Consider the following 22,479-nt stretch of genomic DNA (forward strand, 5'->3'; position numbering starts at 1 on the left):
AGCTTAATAAAGTATCAGCGAGGAACAGTTTAATGTTATAGCAGTAGGCACTGAAGCAGTAATCTGAGTGGGGCGAGCTGTATTTTAATGCATCAAAGTATACTATACTACAGGGAAGTCGAATATATTTTTAAGACAAATGTTCCCTATTCAGAATTACTTGACTCGAAAACTTTCCTTTGTGAAGGAGGATAAGTAGAAAAGAGTCAAAGTCTCCCAAGAGCTACCTGTCTTACTTTTTAAACTGTGGATGTATCTCAAAAGTTAGCTGATCTGTTTCCAGGCCGACACCTTTTATTCAGGGCGTGGAGTTGCAGATCAAGGCTATAAACCAACGTGGCAGGTGTGTGGTTCTTTCTGGACCCTGGAAGGCCAGCTGTCCAGTGGGATGGCGGTCAGGTCACCTCCATCCTCTCCATCTTCTTCCTTTTTTAGAGCTGCTTATCTGCTCAGACCTGAGTCCCAGTATCCTCTCCTCTGCATTATGACCGAGAATCCCTCAGTGTGAAGGCAGTGGCCGTGACACTTCTACCTTCTCCCATGCCATGCTCCTCTGTCTTGAGTCTGGATGTTTAAAGCCAGCGTGACCAAGGGGCTCTGTTCATGTGGCTGTCCAAACAACCGCCTGGCAGAGGGGCAGGAGGAAGCCCACAAAATGTCAGGCTTTTCCTGCTACCAGTCTAGAGATCAAAGGGAGTTCTCCCCTAGCTGCCCAGCGATGAAGAGAGGGTGGGCCTGTGGGGGCAGCTTCTGAAGAGGGGAGCAGCCATGACAAATATGGCCGAGATCTGATTGATAGTGCCATTCTGGGGATGGACCAGACTAACACTAGCTCCATGCACAAAGTGCCCTGCTTTCTTCACCTCTGGCCCCAAGATGCTTTCCCAGAACAGACAGGTGGCAAGCTGTCCTCTTCTCTTGGTGGCCCTTAGCCCCGAGAAGCAATGGGCAATGGAGACCTACAAAGACAGAGGTCTTGCTGGGTAGGGGTGAGCGCATTATTCTACCAAGTCCGTTGTGTCTGAGCTAAGTCTCTTTTAGGGCCTGTCCTTTGCTGACGAAAAGAATAAGATGCAATAAAAGAACACAGGAGTTAAAAGGCTTTGAAATCAGGCAATGCAGGCTCAAGTTCCCACTCTCCTACTGACAAACTGATCTCTGGCAAGTGACACCCTCACTAAGATTCAGGTTTTCCTTCAGTAAGATGCAGAAAATAATAGTTCCACTCCTGGAATGGAGGAGGAACTCGTGATGGTCTCCAGGTAAAGCACCACGTGCCAGAGACTTTCTGAGTCTTCTATGAGTTTTAGATGTCTCAATTCAGCCCTGAGAATTTAGGGACTTACTGTGTCAGTCAGAGCAATTGAACTTCAAGACAGAGGAGGAACTAAACAAAGAATAAGCTGCTAATGATAGCACTCTGCCGCCTCTAATGTGATGGAAGAGCAGAGAAAAAACCGGGAAATTAGATTCAGTTTCCTCTTGGTCCCAGTGTGTGGTCCAACCTTTGTTACCCTTTCAGATGGACTTCTACTGGACCAGGTACTTTATTTTCTTAAGCCAGTGGACCTGCTCTGCTGGGGAAGTTTCAGCAAGATAACCTACATGAGCTCACTGCTGACCTGCCACTCCCAGCAGACACCTGGCAATCACAAGGAGCTCTACCTGGGGATCACCCACACGCCCAAATTGAGAAACACAAAATGCCTGTGCCATCCCCTGACTTAATCATATTTCTAGTGCATGCCAAGGGTTTCCTGTGCAAATGCACAGACCACAAACCTAACTTCTGTTTGAGTGTGTCCTAATAATTTGTCTGTCATTTTTGAAGTCCATTTTAAAAACTAAAGAGCTTATTTTTATCACTGTAGAAAAATTACCATGTTTACAAGGACAAGGAGAAAATACCAAGTTTACATCAAGATGTAGAAGCTGGAGGGGTAGGTGGGCTCAGTCAGTAGCTTCCTAGGGCGTGATTCAAATTCTCCCCTCAGCAAATTGGCCCTTGGCTTTGTATTCCAGACTTCTCAGTCACTTCTGAGAATGGCAAGGATCTGCTTCAGGAACAGCAACTAGGATTATGTTAGCAGGATGCCACCAGTTGTCTGTCTCGACTACTGAGCTGGAAAGGACTCTAAGGCCATGCTGGGCTCCATAGGGTTGCTGGGTGGGACCACCTGGGCCCACAAATGTTACCTCAAGCACCTATTTGCCACCCCTGGAATGCTAGGTATCACATCCACACTTACATGCACAGGATTACTCAGGAGGAAAAGTTCTGTTCCATCAAAGTAGCCTCAGTGCCCCAGCAGGGCCGACTCCTACTTGACTCCCTGTGTGAGGAGGCTGACAGCTCCACTCTGCAGCCCCTCAGGCATGTGTGGAATGGATTCGCCCACAGCCACAATCTATAAGGAAAAGCTCAGGGTTTGACATATGTGTATTGAGATTTCATAATGCTTGCAGAGTTGCAATCCTCTCTACCTCTCCCAAGAAGCATATGAAGGACAGCAAGATGCATCTCTTTAGTTACGGTGAGATGGTGGAGTTGACAAAGGACACTGCCTGTGAAGTGACAGCACCTCCCAACATACAGTACAGGGCTCAGTGCAGGGCTCTAACCCCGACCCCCACACCAGAAAGCAGCATTCTTGCAGAGGGGTGTGTGTGGGTGGGTGGGTGTGTGTGTGAGGGTGGTGGGGAGAGGGAGAGAGAGCTTTTCAAAATCAGTAACACAGTTATAGTGGAAGATGGGGGCATGGGGCTCCACAACCAGCTTCTTCACCTCTTCTCCAGGATCTGCCTGCCCGAGCTCTCCCCTCACCCTCTGTGCTGTAGTCATACTGGCCTCCCAGTAGCTCTAGGGCACTGTGCCATCTCTCTGGCCTGTCAGCCTTACACATGCCATGTCTTCACCTGGAATGACTTTACCTCATCATCACTTTTCTTTTCTGCATTGAAGTCTAGCCCATCCTTCAGATTTCACCTGGGTAAAACATCCATAGGGATGGCTGCCCCAAGCTGCCAAGTCAGATTCCCTGACTATATTCTCTTACAACATCATGTACCTCCTCTTCCTAGCACTTTTCATGGCTGTAGTTTTTCATATATTTGAAAATATGTATGTCTCCTTGTGAGACTGTAGGGGCCATTTGGACTGTAGGTCCATCTATTTTGCTGTCTTATTTTCATGCCCATTAATATCCTCAAACACAGAAATTAACAGGTCAGGAACACTCAATAGATGCCTCCTTAATAAAGAAATAATACACAATGAAATTTATAGCAGACTTTCAGAGAAGATGAGATGAGATAGGGGTCACAATGAGAGTGCCTCTAACATACCCTATTTTTACATAAGGGTGTTTTCACTTTCAGGAACATTTAAAGTGTCAAAAAATAAAGAATCTCTAAGAAGTAAACACCTACATTGCTCATTCTTAGTAATGTCCCAGGATATTTACCCATCTTAGCTCTTCATCACACACGGCAGCAGCACGCAGCTGTATTGCCAAATGCCTTCATGGTAGGAGCAACCCAGGGCCATGGATAGAAACTTATAAACATCAGCTATAGCAGTGGAGAGCAGTACACTGAGTTTATTTTCTCCTTGGCCCTAATTAGAATCACAAATGAAATGTTGACAACACATGGAGGAGCCTGCTTGTTGAACACAAATGTTTCCACTCGTATCAACCTCGAGACTCTGATAGTCATGCTTCATCATGAAAGCTAAACAGCCCTGGGGAGATGACTACATGTTTTCTCTAATTACACAAGGATGGGGAAAAGGGCCTCCTACCAAGGACGGACTAACTAGAGGAAAGATCGGTAGGTAAACCTTAAAAAAAATAACAGCATGTGCACATAGTAGGTGACCCAACATGGGCTTCCTGGATGAAATGAAAGGATGAGACCATTACTGTTGCACTGGAATGGGAAGCTGACTGTTATAAACCTGGATGAAAGCTGCATCAGAGTCAATGCAGGACTCTGCATTGTTTATCTTGTTAACAAAAGTCCCACATGAAGGCTGCAGTTGCACAACACCAACAACCAACTTTCTTTTGTTTGTGGAACTATTTTGATGACAAGCAGAGATATGTAGAGCACAAATTCACTCAGACTGCGAATGATTCCAGGCAAATACACATACACGCATGCTTTATAATCCTAAAAGATGGCGAACTCTGTCACACAGGCGAAATGCTCCTTTGCATTTAACTTGTTTGTTTTTGTTCCAAACAGATTAGTGCAAGTAGATACAGCCTAAGTGCCTAGTTGATACATGTCATACAGACACATTAATAGAGAATGTATTGTTAGGTGCAGAGGCATTTTTTGTGAAGATTTTTACATTAAAATATTATTTAATCCTCCTTGCAAATCTGCCAGTTGGGTTCCTTTGTACAGACGATGAATTTCAAGATCAGAGAAATTAAATAACTCATTCAAGGTCATGGAGCCAGTTAATGTTGGAGACAGCATTTGAATCTAGATGGTTTCACTCCAGATTCCATTCTTTTAATAGGGATAGTGTTCTAAAATGAAATAATGGGGCAGATGAAGCCTGGAATAATGAAAAGGATTCCTAAAGTTTGGAATCTATAATTGGTGAGTTACAATGTAAATCCTGCCTGAGACAACTGTGTTTTCCAGAACATTTTCAAGCTACATGTAGCAAAGAGCCAACATAGAGCAAACTTTAAAGAGAAAATGGCACAACACAGATTCATTATTTCATCACAATATACGTACACTGCTATAACTTGAAAATATGGAAAACACATTGTCATCTATTTCAAAAACTGGACTTTTATCATGTTATAATAAAAGTACTAAAGCAAATAAAAAATTACCAAGAAGAGCTGCACAAAACACTCATTTTATGTGTAACATAAGTAAACAATCAAACATGAACATGAATTTGATTCCAATTTATATTCTTGGGGCAAGGACAAAAGTAGCCAATCAAAAGATCTAAGTAAAACAATGTGTCAGTGTGAGGCCTTGGCCAGGCTTCCTAAGCTGCCATATTTCTTGATCCTTTTGTTTCTTTCATTAGCTTTATATCAACCAGCATCTGCCTGTGTTTATTCCACCAGCTGTATGAGCTCACTAATTACCTTTAATCATACTTATCTGAAATGCATCTTTATCTTCACATACATCCAGTATGCAGGCAAACCAACTGCTGGGAGGCTGAGGCTGGGAAGACATTGGAATGGGAAGTCTACTTCCTCTAACCTTGACATAGTGGACGGACCAAAAAAGAAAAAGCATCTAGGTCTGCCTCCGCTACCAGCCAAAGGACTTCCGAGACTTGGTTCTCGGAGAGTTGGACAGTGTCGGTGTCCAAGCAAGTCATGTACAGTTTTCACGTGGGTTAACAGGTGCAAGGTGATAAGACGATCAGCATTGACTGATAAAATAAGTAAGAATTGCTAAACAGCACCCTCCAAACTGGTAAGTTCTTTGAAGGCCAAGAGCCAGCGTGCTATGTCTTTCCCAGTTCCCATGGCCCCTAGCTCAGACCTGGGCTCACTAGACAAGTGGATGCTAAGAAGTAGTCTCATGCATTCTGGCCACTGTCTTCCTTAGCTTTAGGGAGCTTGGAGGCACACATTTCATATCCACTATTCCACTCATTTTATCAAACATCCCAAGGCCAGGTAAAAGGAATTTAAACTCTGTGGATAGTCATATGAAGTAAACTGAATGACCCTAGGAAGTCCTTGAACCTGAATTTTTACCTTATCCAAAAGGCAAGAAAGAATGAGGAGGTACACATATCCTTCCTACCTTCTTACTAGAGAAACCATATGGCAGCCTTGATTTTCGGCCGAATGGCTCAAAAAGAGCCGTGTTTTTATCTTCTGAGTTAGTTAGAACTTCCAGATAATAAAATTTGTAGCTTACCATAAAAAAGAATGGATTGTATTTTTTAAAAAGATCTTAAGCCATAAAATACATAAAACTATAGGTTCCCTGAATATTTTACCTAATATGGATGCTCACAATCCATGTGTTTACAATACATACACTGGAGACTCTGAGCAAGTTGCTTAACTTTTCTGCACTTTAGTTTTGTCATTCATTCATTCAACATTAATTTCATGTGCATACTACATGGTATTGTAGAAACTATGGGAAGAAATCAAAGAAACCATCTTAAGCTTATAGACTAGTGAGTTATTGTCAACTTTAAGTGATATAATGCAAATAAAACGTGGAGGCAGAGACTGCTAATGCTCTCCAACACCTGTGACAACTCTTCTTCCAAAACACACAGCTAGACTACATTTCCCAGCCTCCCTTGCTGTTAAATATGATCATGTGATTTTTTTCTGGCCAGTGGAATGTAAGTGCACTGATAAGTACCATTTCCAGGCCTGGCCAACGCCAGGTCCTCATCTTCTTCCACCATCAGTCAGCTAATGGTGAGAACTCTGAGAACTAAGAGGAAGGCACAATGGCAAGATGGAAGGAGCCTGAGTCCCTGAATGACTGTACCGGAGCCTGGCCCCTGTCAACCTGAGCTAGACTGTGATAAGAACAATAAATAAGTTGTTGTGTGGAGCCACTGAGATCTGGAGGTTTATTTGTTACAGCAGTTACATTTAGGATTTATAATTTACCTAATATAAATCCCTAGCAATATCTGGCCCATTGTAAGCACTGAACGAATGATATGATAGCCATTTAAAATATATATTTCTAGTTCTCTTGCTATATGTTTCATAAGACCAAAAAGAAAAAGAAAAAAAGAAAGAAACAAGGAAGGAGCGAAGGAAGGAAGGAAGGAAGAAAGGAGAAAATAACACTGAGGTCTTTTAAAAAGCTCTGTATAAATTTTATACCTAGGTGCTGTTTGGTCATCCACAACCGCAGGGAAATATTTTCCAAGTGCCAAATCTCTCTTCATAACTAAATGAAATTTCTGCATCGATCTGTGGTACCAAGGGCCTCTTCCAGGCTATCCTGGGCTGCAGCTGTCACTCGGCCTGGCTGCCTACCCCACATCAGATCACCACAGCACCTGCTTTGGATGGGGCCCACTGATGGGGGGAGCACTTTGCCAAAGTTTCACCAAAGCAGACATTAAAACTGGGAGAACTGCTCCTATGAGTTATAAGGTCTGGTCACATGTGGAGATCATTTGGCAAAGAAAGACAGATGTCACTTTTGGGGTTAATCTTCCTAGAGTGAGAGGAGCTGAACTCTAAGGATGTTATTTGCACATATAACACAGCTAGTAACTAGAGGATAAGCCATCTCAAATATTCCAGTGAACAAAATGAAGCTCTTCTTGCTATTTAACAAAAGTCAGCTCATTTCCTTTGTATTTTTAAAATTACAGATGTAATATGTGTTTGTTGTATGTAGCAAGTTGAATATGCAGAGGTATAAACAGAAAAAAGTTAATTTTCCTCTCTTTCTTCTTAAATTACTGCTGTCCTCTAGATAAGCAGTATTATCAATTTAGTGTCTATCCTTCCCCACTTACTCCATCTTCAGACAAACCAATGCACATTTTTAGAGTTAATCCTTCCACCTTTGGGTTTTTTTTGTTTGTTTGTTTCAACATAAATGGGACTATACAATGTGCATTCCTATTCAGATTGATTTATTTAACCTAACAATTTATTATGAATATCCTCCCAGGTGGATATATTTAGCTCTAACTTATTCTTTTAAAATAGCTGTATAATATCACCTGGGAGAAAGAGCTATTACATATTTGCTGGATTTTAAGACACAATCCATTTTAAATGTTAATAATTGTTGATTTTTTTTGGAGGGAGGTGAAATGTTAAGTAGACCAAGTTATGTGAGGAAATTTTCTGACTTAAAGTGAGCAAAAGAATATAGGGAAACATTCTGACTTAAAACGGGCAAAAGCACACAGGAAATATATTTATATAAAAATATACAGAAACTAGGGAATTCTTGAAATTGCAGTGTAACGGTAGCCACCATATTCCTTTGAGGGTGTGTCTGAAGCAAGGTCTGTGTGGGGAACTGGGCTCTTGACTAGATCTTGGTACAGGAGCCCCTCACGGGAGTCGCTTGACCCCACCTGACGTGTGATGTCATTCCTGGGTGATTCTTTTGAATGCACAGTTGTCTTGCCACTTCTCAGCTCTGGCTCACGGAGGGAGGGAGGGACAGAAGGCAGGCACTGCAGGTATTAGCATGCAGATCACACAGCCTCCCTTTGTTCTCTGGGCTGAGGTCAGATGGAATAAATCAATCAGCCCCTGCATCTAAAGTCTTTCTAGGTCCAGGAGCCTTCCACTCCAAGTGTGCACTGCCCATTTTGAATCACCATTAGAGCCAACTGAACCAAAGAGCCCCTTTGGGCAGTAGGCCACTGCTCCCAGGAGACCAGCAGTGGTGGGGGCTCTCTGCGTATTCCCAGGGTGCTCACAGATTAGCTGGGAGCTGTCAGTCAAGACTGTTTGAGGGCTGAGAAGACGTACTGCTTACAGGAGATGCCACTTCTGATTATCTGCTTTACCAGACCTGTACCATGCACTTAACATGTATCCCTTGATCCTCCCTGCCTCCTGTGAGGTAGGCATTCCACAGATGAGGAAGTTGAGGCTCAGAGAAAGTGAACGGTTTGCCCAAGACCACACAACCTCAGAGTGTAAGCACCACGGAAGTGCGCCTCCTCCTTCAGCCACGCGGCCTGGCTTTAACTGCAGGTATCCTCGACTGCCTGCAGTTTTCCTTTAGGTGTCCTGGCCTCCTACGCCCAGCTATGCTGTCAACAGATACATCTTTTTCAGGCCTCTGAGTCCAGGACCCTAGCTGGGCCCTGCAGGACATGGCTAAATAGCTCTGCTGTAACCCAAAGAGACACTCAAATTTTTTGTCCAAGCTCCCCTGAAGTCTGTAAATACAAAGCCTTTCAAGTCTACTCAAGCATTCTGACCAGAATGACAAGGTTTTAGATATAAGAGGGGCCTAAAGATCATCCTCTCAAGCCCTCTCATTTTACAGATAAGGAGGAGACAGGGTGGTGGATATGTCCAGTGGGGCGGTGGCAGTTGGGGTGGGTGACAGCTGGCCGTGGTGGAGCAGTGACAGTAGTGGCTAGACAGCAGGATAGAGCAGGGTTTGCAAACTATGGCCTGTGGGCCGATCTAGTCGTCTACCTGTTTTGTCTTTGTAAATAAAGTTTTACTGGGGCTCAGGCACACAATTTGTTTACAGATTGTCTGTGGTTGGCTGCGTGCTATAACATCAGAGTTGAGTAGTTGCAACAGACACCGCATGGCCCTCAACATCTAAAATATTTACTACCTGGCTCTTTACAAAAAAAGCTTGCTGGCCCCTGGGAAACACAGAGGCATGCAGGTTGATATAAGTTACTGGAAGCTTTCCAGTTCTTAGAATGAGTGTTAGATTCACAGGTGTTTTTCATATTATGACCCATTGATGACTGAATGCTACATGCAAGCCATTGATGGTCATGTATCACACACGAATAATTATTATTAAATTCTGTGCTCCTGAAAGTAGAGAGATAGGAAAAAGGGAGGGAAGGAAGGGAGGAAGGAACCATTTAGCCCTTATTGAGATTTAAATGGCTCTTTGTTGTCTACATCTGACTTTTCCCCACTGTATTATCGGACGCTCAAAGAATGTTGGAGACAAGGACGAAGGATGACAGGCTGAGTGAAGCAGATTTTTCAGGAAGGAGGCAGGATGAGTGTCCTAGGTTCTGTGAGGCTGGACGGGGCTTGTCCAAAGGAGGAAAGGGATCCCAAAGAGCAGGCCATTAAGGATAGTCACAATCCAAATTTTCAACTTCATGCCCAAGGGTACTGCCAGAGTGGCACAAGGGGCCAGGCCTCCTGGTCTTTTGTCAGGACCCCCTCCTGCCTGTTGAGTCAAGGTTGAGTTGAACGCTAGCAGCACAGAAGCCTTGGAAAGCACTCTCCTGGGTAATTGTGACCATTTATTAAGGCACTCTGGGCCATGACATGTATTGCTTCATGTAATCCTGGGAACAATTTTATGAAGCAAAAACAACTGTTATCCCCATGTCAGAGATGAGGACAAGGGGTTTTCAGTGGGCAAGTTACTTGCCCAGAGACATGAAGCTGGTAAATGGTGAAGCCGAATTCAAATCTAGACCCAGCTGATTCCAAACCCCCAACTCAACTGCTCTATTACACTGCCTGGGGCCAGGGATCCCACTTCACACTGCCTCAAGAAAAGCATGTTTTTTTCACCATAGGCATGTGGAACATTTTGGCATGTTGAAGGGCAGCTTTGACATTGAAATCCCACCTCAGCAAATGGAGGGGCATTTGCACATTCAAAGAAATGTTCCAGCCCCTGGTGGGAAAGTTTCCAATGGCTTCAATTAGAGAACAGTCACAGTTCATTGATGCCTGATGCTCATGGGGGGCGGCTTTATTGTTTTATATGTGAAAAATGAGGAAAGAGCCAGAACCTCAGCATCAGGGAAACGATGAAAGATTGAGAAGTATTTCCAAAGGCATGCAAACCGAAAGGTCAATTCAGTGAGGGGGTGAGGGCGGTGGGGCGGGGGGGAGCAAGTAAAGAAGCAGCTGAGAAGTATTTGTGGCCCCAGGGAGAAGAGGCAGTGATGCCCACGAAAGGAAACCATGGCTATGAATTTCAGGGCATCAAGACCCTGTCAACACAGCTAATCCCTGCGGATGTTGGCTGAATAAGCCTTCGGTGACCAAACAGTGCACTGTGGAAACCGTGTCAGCCTCCAGCAGGCCAATTTGTCCTCATATTACACACTCTGCTGGCTCTGTTGCTAGACCCCCAGATCGAGGATCCACAGCGAGTGTCCCCCAACTCAATGAGGGTTGACACAGTGTGGTTAGTAAGTCAACAGAATTCAGAAACCAGGACCGGATTAAGTAGATAGTTTTATTTTGGTGCCCTGGACTTCAAGCAGATTAAATAATCAAAAAGCCTGAGCCACTGGGGTCATGTTTGAATGCTACAGCTGTTCACCGAGGTTTGACAAACATTTTTTCTCTGGCTCGTCGGCTCAATGGGAAAGGCGGCGATGATCCTGGGGAGGGCGACGCTTTGAGAAAGAAGGGGGGGAGCACAATCAAAAGATCCTCTTATGGAAAACAACCCCAGCCAGATGGAGACAAGGAAAGGGCTGCTTAAATAATTGTCTCCGGAAAGCGACAACTGTTCTCTACATTGAAGAAAAGCACTAGTAGGATTCAGAAAAAAAGTGAATGAAAAGCTGGACTTGAAGTTTGCCCTCGGTGTGTTGGTCTGCAGATTAATAAAGGTGGGCTTCAGGTTCAACGGGTAAGCTGGTGGAGACTCAGTCATGGAAGGTGAGCCATGATTAATTCCCTTCCGCCTTAGAAAGTGGGACGCCCCTCAGGAAAGTATCTGTGGGAAGCTTATTTTCAAGTTGTCTTTCTCAAAAGACCAAACAGATGTTAAAAATTGTCTCTGATAGAAGGATTTATGTTTGTGCCATGCTGGGTCAGAGGAAGGGGGAGGGGACCAATGTACACAGTCATGAATGGGTATGCAGTAGGCCTGTCATGGGCCATTTCATAGAAAACACAGTCCTTCAGGTTGGAGTTCATTTATCATCCACTTGGAGGGGGTGGGTGGGAGTGGGAAGACTTTCTGAAACTAATTACTGCTTGAGACCCACAGCTAAATTGAGGGTGGCAACTCTCCTCTAACCGGAAGATGCTTTGGCACTGAGATTTATATTTATTTAAATTACAGAAAGGAAAGCAAGGGTTTTGCTCTTTTATATGCTGGAAGAGGCAATGGGACTATGATGCTTTGCATACCTTGAGCTAGACTAAACTGAGCAAAATCTCCTTCGGAAGGCTCTCCAAACATCTTCCCTCTTGCCCTAAAGAACTGTTCGCAGCAGCAGAGAATTGAAAGGACGAAGGGGAAAAGCCTCCGTGCATTTGACAGCCACATTGTACTTTTCCCCAGTTAAGGCCAAAAACAGACACACAAATAAACCAAAAAACCTCTCTCAAGAGCTTTCTCTCTGAGTAGATAACCATCTTGAGTTTTAAATAGTATTGCCTGGCCCTGTGAATTCCTCTACCAATTTAACAAAATGTCCTTGATGGATGTTTGCCATATTTTGAAATTCAAGTGTTAGGAAAAAAGAAGGGAGTGATAGAGCTACATTGCAGACTGACCTAGAAGCACCTAAGAAAATGTCAACTCAGCATCCTCTCTGAACTTGACAAGGAGGTTCCTGTTGATTCTAGAGACCCCGTACACATTTCCACACGGCCAAAGAGCTCTGCATAAGGATGCCTTCTGCAGCACCATTTGTCATGAAAGAAACTGCAACAACTCAAATGCTCGTCAGTATGGGAGTGGCTAAATATTAAATCTGGCATGGCCTCACCATGGAATACTCCATAGAAGTTAGAAGGAGTTAATGAGCTCTCTATATAACCATGTGGATGAATCAGTTTTGAGTGACTAGATTATACTGAAAATTAAACATGCCTATGATTATATTTATGTAGTTTTTAAAAAACCACTATGCAAAACATTATGTAGTATGTGTATGTACATGTGTGTTATGTAAAAGTATTTACAGGCAGTAAAGCACAGCAGGTAAGGACCATGACAGACCCTGGAAGCAGACTGCTGGGTTCAAATCATGATTCTACTACTTCTGTGTGACCTTGGGCAAGTGATTTAGCTTCTCTGGGCCTCAGTTTCATCACCTTTAATAGAGGCATAATAATAGACCCCAAATTACAAGGTTAGAAGGACTAAATCAATATATATAAAGCACATTCAATAGTGCCTGCATCAGAACATGAGCTATAAGGCTATTTCCAATTGTTGTTCTTATTAAGTATTTTTTTAACATCTTTATTGGAGTACAACTGCTTTATAATGGTGTGTTAGTTTCTGCTTTATAACAAAGTGAATCAGCTATACATATACATATATCCCCATACCTCCTCCCTCTTGCGTCTCCCTCCCTCCCTCCCTATCCCACCCCTCTAGGTGGTCACAAAGCACCGAGCTGATCTCCCTGTGCTTTGCAGCTGCTTCCCACTAGCTATCTATTTTATATTTGGTAGTGTATATATGTCCATGCCACTCTCTCACTTCGTCCCAGCTTACCCTTCCCACTCCCTGTGTCCTCAAGTCCATTCTCTACGTCTGCATCTTTATTCCTGTACTGCCCCTAGGTTCATCAGAACCATTTTTTTTTAATTTCATATATATCTGTTAGCATATGGTATTTGTTTTTCTCCTTCTGACTTACTTCACTCTGTATGACAGTCTCTAGGTCCATACACCTCACTACAAATAACTCAATTTCATTTCTTTTTATGGTTCAGTAATATTCCATTGTATACATGTGCCACATCTTCTTTATCCATTCATCTGTCGGCACTTAGATTGCTTCCATGACCTGGTTATTGTAAACAGAGCTGCAATGAACATTGTGGTACATGACTCTTTTTGAATTATGGTTTTCTCAGGGTATACGCCCAGTAGTGGGATTGCTGGGTCATATGGTAGTTCTATTTGTAGTTTTTTAAGGGACCTCCATACTGTTTTCCCTAGTGGCTGTATCAATTTACATTCCCACCAACAGTGCAAGAGGGTTCCCTTTTCTCCACACGCTCTCCAGCATTTATTGTTTGTAGATTTTTGGATGATGGCCATTCTGACCGGTGTGAGATGATACCTCATTGTAGTTTTTTGTTTGTTTGCTTTTTGCTTTTTGCCATTTTGGTTTTCATTGGTGTTATACTTTTTGAAAGAAGTTGAAGTTGGATTTCAATGTTAAGTAATTTGTCCTTTTCTTAATCTTCCTAGCTTCCACCGAGCAATGTGAAAATGCCTAATGTACCCAGTACACAACCAGCACTCATTGTGGTTTTGATTTGCACTTCTCTAATGATTAGTGACGTTGAGCATCCTTTCATGTGTTTGTTGGCAATCTGTATATCTTCTTTGGAAAAATGTCTATTTAGGTCTTCTGCCCATTTTTGGATTGGGTTGTTTGTTTTTTTGTTATTGAGCTGCATGAGCTGCTTGTATATTTTGGAGATTAATCCTTTGTCAGTTGCTTCATTTGCAAAAATTTTCTCCCATTCTGACGGCTGTCTTTTCATCTTGTTTATAGTTTCCTTTGCTGTGCAAAAGTTTCATTAGGTCCCAGTTGTTAATTTTTGTTTTTATTTCCATTTCTCTAAAAGGTGGGTCAAAAAGGGTCTTGCTGTGATTTATGTCATAGGGTGTTCTATGTTTTCCTCTAAGACTTTTATAGTGTCTGGCCTACATTTAGATCTTTCATCCATTTGATTTTTGTGTATGGTGTTAGGGAGTGTTCTAATTTCATTCTTTTACATGTAGCTGTCCAGTTTTTCCAGCACCACTTATTTAAGAGGCTGTCTTTTCTCCATTGTATATTCTTGCCTCCTTTGTCATAGATTAAGTGACCATAGGTCCGTGGGTTTGTCTCTGGGCTTTCTGTCCTGTTCCATTGATCTATATTTCTGTTTTTGTGCCAGTACCATACTGTCTTGACTACTGTAGCTTTGTAATATAGTTTGAACTCCAGGAGCCTGATTCCTCCGTTTTTCTTTCTCAAGATTGCTTTGGCTATTCGGAGTCTTTTGTGTTTCCATACAAATAGTGAAATTTTTTGTTCTAGTTCTGTGAAAAATGCTATTGGTATGTTGATAGGGAGTGCACTGATCTGTAGATTTCTTTGGGTAGTATGGTCATTTCCACAATGTTGATTCTTCCAATCCAAGAACATGGTATATCTCTCCATCTGTTTGTATCATCTTTAATTTCTTTCATCAGTGTCTTATCGTTTTCTGCATACAGGTCTTTTGTCTTCTTAGGTAGGTTTATTCCTAGGTATTTTATTCTTTTGTGGCAATGGTAAATGGGAGTGTTTCCTTAATTTCTCTGTCAAATTTTTCATCATTAGTGTATAGGAATGCAAGAGATTTCTGTGCATTAATTTTGTATCCTGCAAATTTACCAAATTCATTGATTAGCTCTAGTACTTTTCTGGTAGCATCTTTGGATTCTCTATGTAGAGTGTCATGTCGTCTGCAAACAGTGACAGTTTTACTTCTTCTTTTCCGGTTTGTATTCATTTTATTTCTTTTTCTTCTCTGATTGCTGTGGCTAGAACTTCCAATACTATGTTGAATAATAGTGGTGAGAGTGGGCAACCTTGTCTTGTTTCTGATCTTAATGGAAAATGGTTTCAGTTTTTCACCATTGAGAACGATGTTGGCTGTGGGTTTGTCATATATGGCATTTATTAAGTTGAGGTAAGTTCCCTCTATGCCTACTTTCTGGATTTTTTTTTTGTTAATCATAAATGGGTGTTGAATTTCGTCAAGAGCTTTTTCTGCATCTATTGAGATGAGCATACGGTTTTTATCCTTCAGTTTGTTAAGATGGTGTATCACATTGATTTGCATATACTGAAGAATCCTTACATTTCTGGGATAAACCCCACTTGATCACAGTGTATGATCCCTTTAATGTGCAGTTGGATTCTGTTTGCTAGTATTTTGTTGAGGATTTTTGCATCTATGTTCATCAGTGATATTGGCCTGTAGTTTTCTTTTTTTGTGACATTTTTGTCTGGTTTTGGTATCACGGTGATGGTAGCCTCATAGAATGAGTTTAGGAGTGTTCCTCCCTCTGCTATATTTTGGAAGAGTTTGAGAAGGATAGGTGTTAGCTCTTCTCTAAATGTTTGAAAGAATTCACCTGTGAAGCCATCTGGTCCTGGACGTTTGTTTGTTGGAAGATTTTTAATCACAGTTTCAATTTCAGTCCTTGTGATTGGTCTGATTACATTTTCTATTTCTTCCTGGTTCAGTCTTGGAAGGTTGTACTTTTCTAAGAATTTGTCCATTTTATTGGCATATAGTTGCTTGTAATAATCTCTCATGATCCTTTGTATTTCTGCAGTGTCAGCTGTCTCTTCTCCTTTTTCATTTCTAATTCTATCGATTTGAGTCTTCTCCCTTTTTTTCTTTATGAGTCTGGCTAATGGTTTATCAATTTTTGTTTATCTTCTCAAAGAACCAGCTTTTAGTTTTATTGATCTTTGCTGTCATTTCTTTCTTTTTCATTTATTTCTGATCCGATTTTTCTGATTTTTTTTCCTTCTGCCAACTTCGGGGTTTTTTTGTTCTTCTCTCTCTAAGTGCTTTAGGTGTAAGGTTAGGTTGTTTATTTGAGATGTTTCTTGTTTCTTGAGGTAGGATTGTATTGCTATAAACTTCCCTCTTAGAATTGCTTTTGCTGCATCTCATAGGTTTTGGGTCACCGTGTTTTCATTGTCACTTGTTTCTAGGTATTTTCTGATTTCTTCTTTGATTTCTGCAGTGATCTCTTGGTTACTCAGTAGTGTATTGTTTAGCCTCCATGTGTTTGTATTTTTTACAGATTTTTTTTCCTGTAATTGACATCTAGTCTCATAGCGCTGTGGTCAGAAAAGATACTGAAACGATTTCAATTTTCTTAAATTTACCAAGGCTTGATTTGTGACCCAAGATATGATGTATCCTGGAGAATGTTCCACAAGCACTTGAGAAGAAAGTGTATTCTGTTGTTTTTGGATGGAATGTCCTATAAATATCAGTTAAGTCCATCATGTTTAATGTGTCATTTAAAGCTTGTGTTTCCTTATTTATTTTCATTTTGTATCATCTGTCCAGTGGTGAAAATGGGGTGTTAAAGTCCCCTACTATTACTGTGTAACTGTCGATTTCCCATTTTATGGCTGTTAACATTTGCCTTATGTATTGAGGTGCTCCTATGTTGGGTGCATAAATATTTACAATTGTTATATCTTCTTCTTGGATTGATCCCTTGATCATTATGTAGTGTCCTTCTTTGTCTCTTGTAATAGCCTTTATTTTAATGAGAATTGCTACACCAGCTTTCTTTTGATTTCCTTTCATGGAGTATCTTTTTCCACCCCCTCACTTTCAGTCTGTATGTGTCCCTAGGTCTGAAGTGGGTGTCTTGTAGACAGCATATATACGGGTCTTGTTTTTGTATCCGTTCAGCCTGTCTATGTCTTTTGGGTAGAGCATTTTATCCATTTACATTTAAGGTAGTTATTGATATGAATGTTCCTATTACCATTTTCTTAATTGTTTTGGGTTTGTTATTGTAGGTCTTTTCCATCTTTTGTGTTTCTTGCCTAGAGAAGTTCCTTTAGCATTTGTTGTAAAGCTGGTTTGGTCGTGAATCCTCTTAGCTTTTGCTCATCTGTAAAGGTTTTAATTTCTCCGTCGAATCTGAATGAGATCCTTGCTGGGTAGAGTAATCTTGGTTGTAGGTTTTTCCCTTTCATCACTTTAAATATGTCGTGCCACTCCCTTCTGGCTTGCAGAGTTTCTGCTGAAAGATCAGCTGTTAACCTTATGGAGGTTCCCTTGTTTGTTATTTGTTGCTTTTCTCTTGCTGCTTTTAATATTTTTCCTTTGTATTTAATTATTGATAGTTTGATTAATATGTGCCTTAGCGTGTTTCTCCTTGGATTTATCCTGTATGGGACTCTCTGTGCTTCCTGGAATTGATTATTTCCTTTCCCATATCAGGGAAGTTTTCAACTATAATCTCTTCAAATATTTTCTCAGTCCCTTTTATTCCCTCTTCTTCTTCTGGGACCCCTATAATTCGAATGTTGGTGTGTTTAATGTTGTCCCAAAGGTCTCTGAGACTGCCCTCAATTCTTTTCATTCTTTTTTCTTTATTCTGCTCTACAGTAGTTATTTCCACTATTTTATCTTCCAGGTCACTTACCCGTTCTTCTGCCTCAGTTATTCTGCTATTGATCCCATCTAGAGTATTTTTAATTTCATTTATTTTGTTGTTCATCATTGTTTATTTCATCTTTAGTTCTTCTAGGTCCTTGTTAAATGTTTCTTGCATTTTGTCTCTTCTATTTCCAAGATTTTGGATCATCTTTACTATCATTACTCTGAATTCTTTTTCAGGTAGACTGCCTATTTCCTCTTCATTTGTTAGGTCTGGTGGGTTTTTATCTTGCTCCTTCATCTGCTGTGTGTTTTTCTGTCTTCCCATTTTGCTTATCTTACTGTGTTGGGGTCTCTGTTTTGCAGGCTGCAGGTTCGTAGTTCCCGTTGTTTTTGGTGTCTGTCCCCAGTGGCTAAGGTTGGTTCAGTGGGTTGTGTAGGCTTCCCGGTGGAGGGGACTGGTGCCTGTGTTCTGGTGGATGAGACTGGATCTTGTCTTTCTGGTGGGCAGGACTGCGTCTGGTGGTGTTTTTTGGGGTGTCTGTGACTTTATTACGATCTTAGGCAGCCTCTCTGCTAATGGGTGGGGTTGTGTTCCTGTCTTGCTAGTTGTTTGGCATAGGGTGTCCAGCACTATAGCTTGCTGCTTGTTGAGTGGAGCTGGGTCTTAGCATTGAGATCGAGATCTCTGGGAGCGCCTTCGCCGTTTGGTATTATGTGGTGCCGGGAGGTCTCTGGTGGACCAATGTCCTGAACTTGGCTCTCCCACCTCAGAGGCTCAGGCCTGACACCTGGCTGGAGCACCAAGACCCTGTCAGCCACTCGGCTGCCAGTGTTGGAGGGTCTCCTGCAAAGGTGGGGGTGGCTGTGGCTCACCACGGGGACAAGGACAGTAGCAGCAGAAGTTCTGGGAATTACTCCTTGGCGTAAGCCCTCTCAGAGTCTGCCATTAGCCCCACCCAACAAGACTCTTTTGAATTATGGTTTTCTCAGGGTATATGCCCAGTAGTGGGACTGCAATGTTTTTAAAAGGCCTGGAGGGATACACTAGCAAATGGTAGGGAAGAGGGGGGTTCCTGTTGGAAAATATGATGTGGTTGCTCATCAAAGCGAGTTCAACGGTATCAGTAATGCACTGTTTCTTTGAGTTAAAGAAAAGAGAGATGAAAGAAATATGGCAAACTATGAATAACAGACAGAACTTTGTAACAGGAACATGGGTGTTTATTATATTATTTTTAATGCTTTTCTTTGTCTTTAAAATCTCTTGAATAAAAATGGAGTAGAGCCGGTCATCATTCATGGAATTATTATACCTGCAAAGATGGACATCAATTTGTAAGAATGCTTCAGACCTGCCCTATCCAATATGGACCACTAGCACCGTATGGCTACTTAAATTTTAACTGATTAAAATTAAATGTAGGGCTTCCCTGGTGGCGCAGTGGTCGAGAGTCTGCCTGCTAATGCAGGGGACACGGGTTCGTGCCCCGGTCCGGGAGGATCCCACATGCCGCGGAGTGGCTAGGCCCGTGAGCCATGGCCGCTAAGCTGGTGCGTCCGGAGCCTGTGCTCCGCAACAGGAGAGGCCACAACAGTGAGAGGCCTGCGTACCACAAAAAAAAAAAAAAAAAATTAAATGCAAATAAAAATTCAGTTCCTTGGTTGCAGTAGTCACATTTCAAGAGCTCAGCAGCCACATGTAGATAATGGCTACCATATTAAACAGTAGATATAGATCATTGCAATGAGCACAGAAAGTCCTATTGGACAGCACTGACCCGCAGCATACATTTAAGAAATGTGAATATCGGAACTCCGTATTATTCTTCTAAACTTCTGGTCCCAGATAATTCTGCTGCATTGTACACAGGGCATGTGCCCCCCAAATTATTTTTTCACATTTCTACTTGATATCCTATTTCATCTACCTTCCAGTTACCTGTGAATGTAAAGGGAAACAAATGCTGACACCACTTACAAACTGGTTCCTACCACAGTTTCTTTCTGTTTGTTGTAGGCGAACTGCTCCTGCTCTCAAGTATGATTTTCCTGCTCCCGGTGGTGTGTGGCTGCCCAGAGAGGTGCCATTGTCACTCACCTTCAAATTTTGTAGACTGCAGCCGGCAGGGTCTGGCTGAAGTCCCTTCTGATCTGCCTCCTCAGACTCTAACCCTGCACTTACAAGATAACCAGATACATCAGCTTCCGGCTTCTGCCTTTAAGTCAGTGCCACAGCTCACAACCTTGAACTTGCACAACAATTCTCTTTCAAATCTGACCTCCGGAGTTTTCCATGGACTTCAGCACTTGCGGGTCTTAAACCTAACCCAGAACTCCCTGCATTCCCTGGAAAGCAGACTTTTCCATTCCCTCCCACAGCTGAGGGAACTTGATTTATCATCAAACAACATAAGCCACCTTCCCACATCCCTGGGTGAGCCTTGGGAGAACCTAATTGTATTTGCGATCCAACAAAACCAGCTTCAGCAGCTCGATCGAGCCCTCCTAGAATCCATGCCCAGAGTGAGGCATTTATTTCTCAAGGACAACCTCTGGAAATGCAATTGCCACTTGCTCAGTCTTAAACTCTGGCTGGAGACGTTTATCTATAAAGGTCAGTAACGCCTATCTGTGTGTTACCAGCCTAGGATGAACCTCATCTGTTCTCTGCATTAGAAGGGATGTTGAGGAGTATTTGAGGGATCCATGTAAGCTTTTTCACACTGATGTCATTTCATGGTATGGCAAAAGAGGCAAGTGAGTCATTAAAGGGTGTTTAAATTCAGGTATTTAAAATCATCTGTATTTTATCATAAAATCTACATAAAATCATCTACATAAAATCATCTAGATACGATTCACGGAGATAACTTTCCACTTTTTTTTTCTCCCCACCCCAACTTTCCACTCTGATTAACAACACCATTAAGTTATTTTTCTGGGAAATGTAGGCCCTTAAGGAAGAGGCAATTTCAATCATCACCTAAATAACTACTCAACTCTGAAATGACACCAAATTTTGATTTTCAAGTGTGATCCAACTGGGGGCATGTTATCTCTCCTTAGGACTTTCCCCCCTTCTTTGTCTGCTTCTGACCATTTGACAGCTGTGAATCTTCCCTGAGATTATCCATTCTGCTTTAGCAAACACCACTGTTACTGAAACTGGATACAGTAAGGTACCCTCTCCAAAGAGAACTACTATTTCTTTAACCAGATATCAAAAGCAAAGCAACAGATCCTAGAATATAAAAGATAAGGGGATCTAGAAATCACTCAGGGGTCAGCAAACCATAGCCCAAGAGCCAAATTTGCCCCACCTCCTATTTTTGTAAATAAAGTTTTGTTGGAACACATCCACACCCATTAATTATTTACTGTCTGTGGGTGTTTTGCATTATAAGGGCAAAGTTGAATAGCTGGGACAGAGACTATGGCAAGGCTTAAAATGTGAACTATTTCTGGCTCTTTATAGAAAAGTTTGCCAACCCCTTCTAACTCAATGCTAGCCTATTATCAATGGGAAATGGAGGCCCAGAGATGTTCATGACTTGACCAAGGTCACAAAGTAGAAGCACAGACAGAAGTAGAATGAGTGGCTTTAGGTCTTGGCCCTGCATTCTTTCCTCTACATCACAGTGTTTCTTTCCTCCTAACTTTTAAGTATCATTCATTCATTCATCCTATACTTGAGTGAATCTTATGTGCCAGGGACATTTCTAGGCACTGAGAAAAGGTCAGTGAACAAGAAAATCCCCACCATCATAGGCATTACATTCTGACAGTAGAAACATGTTAAAAAAGACAAATATATACCCATGTTCAGATAGCAGTTAGTGCTAGAGGTGGGGTAAGGGGAGAGAGTAATGGGATGGGGGTTCCACTTCAGATGGGAAGGACAGGGAAGGCCCCTCCAAGGAGGTGACATGGGGGAGCAGAACTGGAACAATGAGGGGAAATGAACCATGAGATAACTGGGGGAAAGGACAGCAGTGCGAAGGCCCTGACGGGAAAGTAAGCTTGGCTCCACTGAGGGGCAGAAAGAGGGACAAATAAGTGGCTAGAACAGAGGAAGGGAGTGAGAGAGGATAAGGCAGCACAAGTATCCAGGACTTGGGTCATGTTGGAACGTGCAGAGTAGGCTGAGACATTTGGATTTTATTTTAGGCGAGATGGAAATCTCTTGAAGAATTTTAGTCAGGGGAACAATATGATCTGATTACATTTTAAAAGGTCACTCTGGTGACTCTAGGGAGAGTAGACCAAAAGCTGCAGAAGAAGAAGCAGGGGGATGAGGGAGAAAGTGATTTCAGTCATGCAGGGAAAAGATGATGGTGGCCCAAACCAGAATGATGAGAAATTATCAACTTTGGGAGATATTTAGAATATTGAACTGATAGAAATTACTAATGGGTTGGCGTGGGAGATAAAGAAAAGAGAGTATATTATAGGAAATTCAATTTTGTTTTGTCCTTCAGGAGTAACCAGATAAATGGTGATGCCAGTAGCTGAAAAGGGGCAGGGGAAATGGGCAAGTATGTGTAGGAGGTGGTAAATCAAGAGCTTAATGTGGGGCGTGCCAAGTTTGAGATGCCCATTACATAGCCAAGGAGTGTTGTTGAGTTGGTGGCTATATATCTGAGCCTATAATTTGGGAAGATATCAGAGCTCCAGACATGAATTAGGG

The 22,479-nt window shown here is 42.1% G+C and overlaps 2 protein-coding genes across 2 annotated transcripts in view; one reads left to right on the forward strand and one right to left on the reverse strand.

Annotated features, from left to right (window-relative positions):
* Positions 1–22,479, reverse strand: part of CACNA2D3 (calcium voltage-gated channel auxiliary subunit alpha2delta 3) — a gene marked incomplete at both ends in the record, with an annotated part of 784,748 nt that overhangs the window by 106,782 nt on the left and 655,487 nt on the right. The window lies entirely within an intron of this gene.
* LRTM1 (leucine rich repeats and transmembrane domains 1) overlaps positions 1–22,479 on the forward strand; it is a gene marked incomplete at its 5' end in the record, with an annotated part of 32,741 nt that overhangs the window by 5,973 nt on the left and 4,289 nt on the right. The window contains one exon of the mRNA XM_082847420.1: positions 19,810–20,406. Within this exon, the coding sequence (XP_082703546.1) occupies positions 19,810–20,406 (597 nt within the window). The remainder of the gene's footprint in view (positions 1–19,809; positions 20,407–22,479) is intronic.

Source organism: Leucopleurus acutus (assembly GCF_964270905.1).
Source record: "Leucopleurus acutus genome assembly, chromosome: 10".
NCBI lineage: Eukaryota > Metazoa > Chordata > Mammalia > Artiodactyla > Delphinidae > Leucopleurus > Leucopleurus acutus.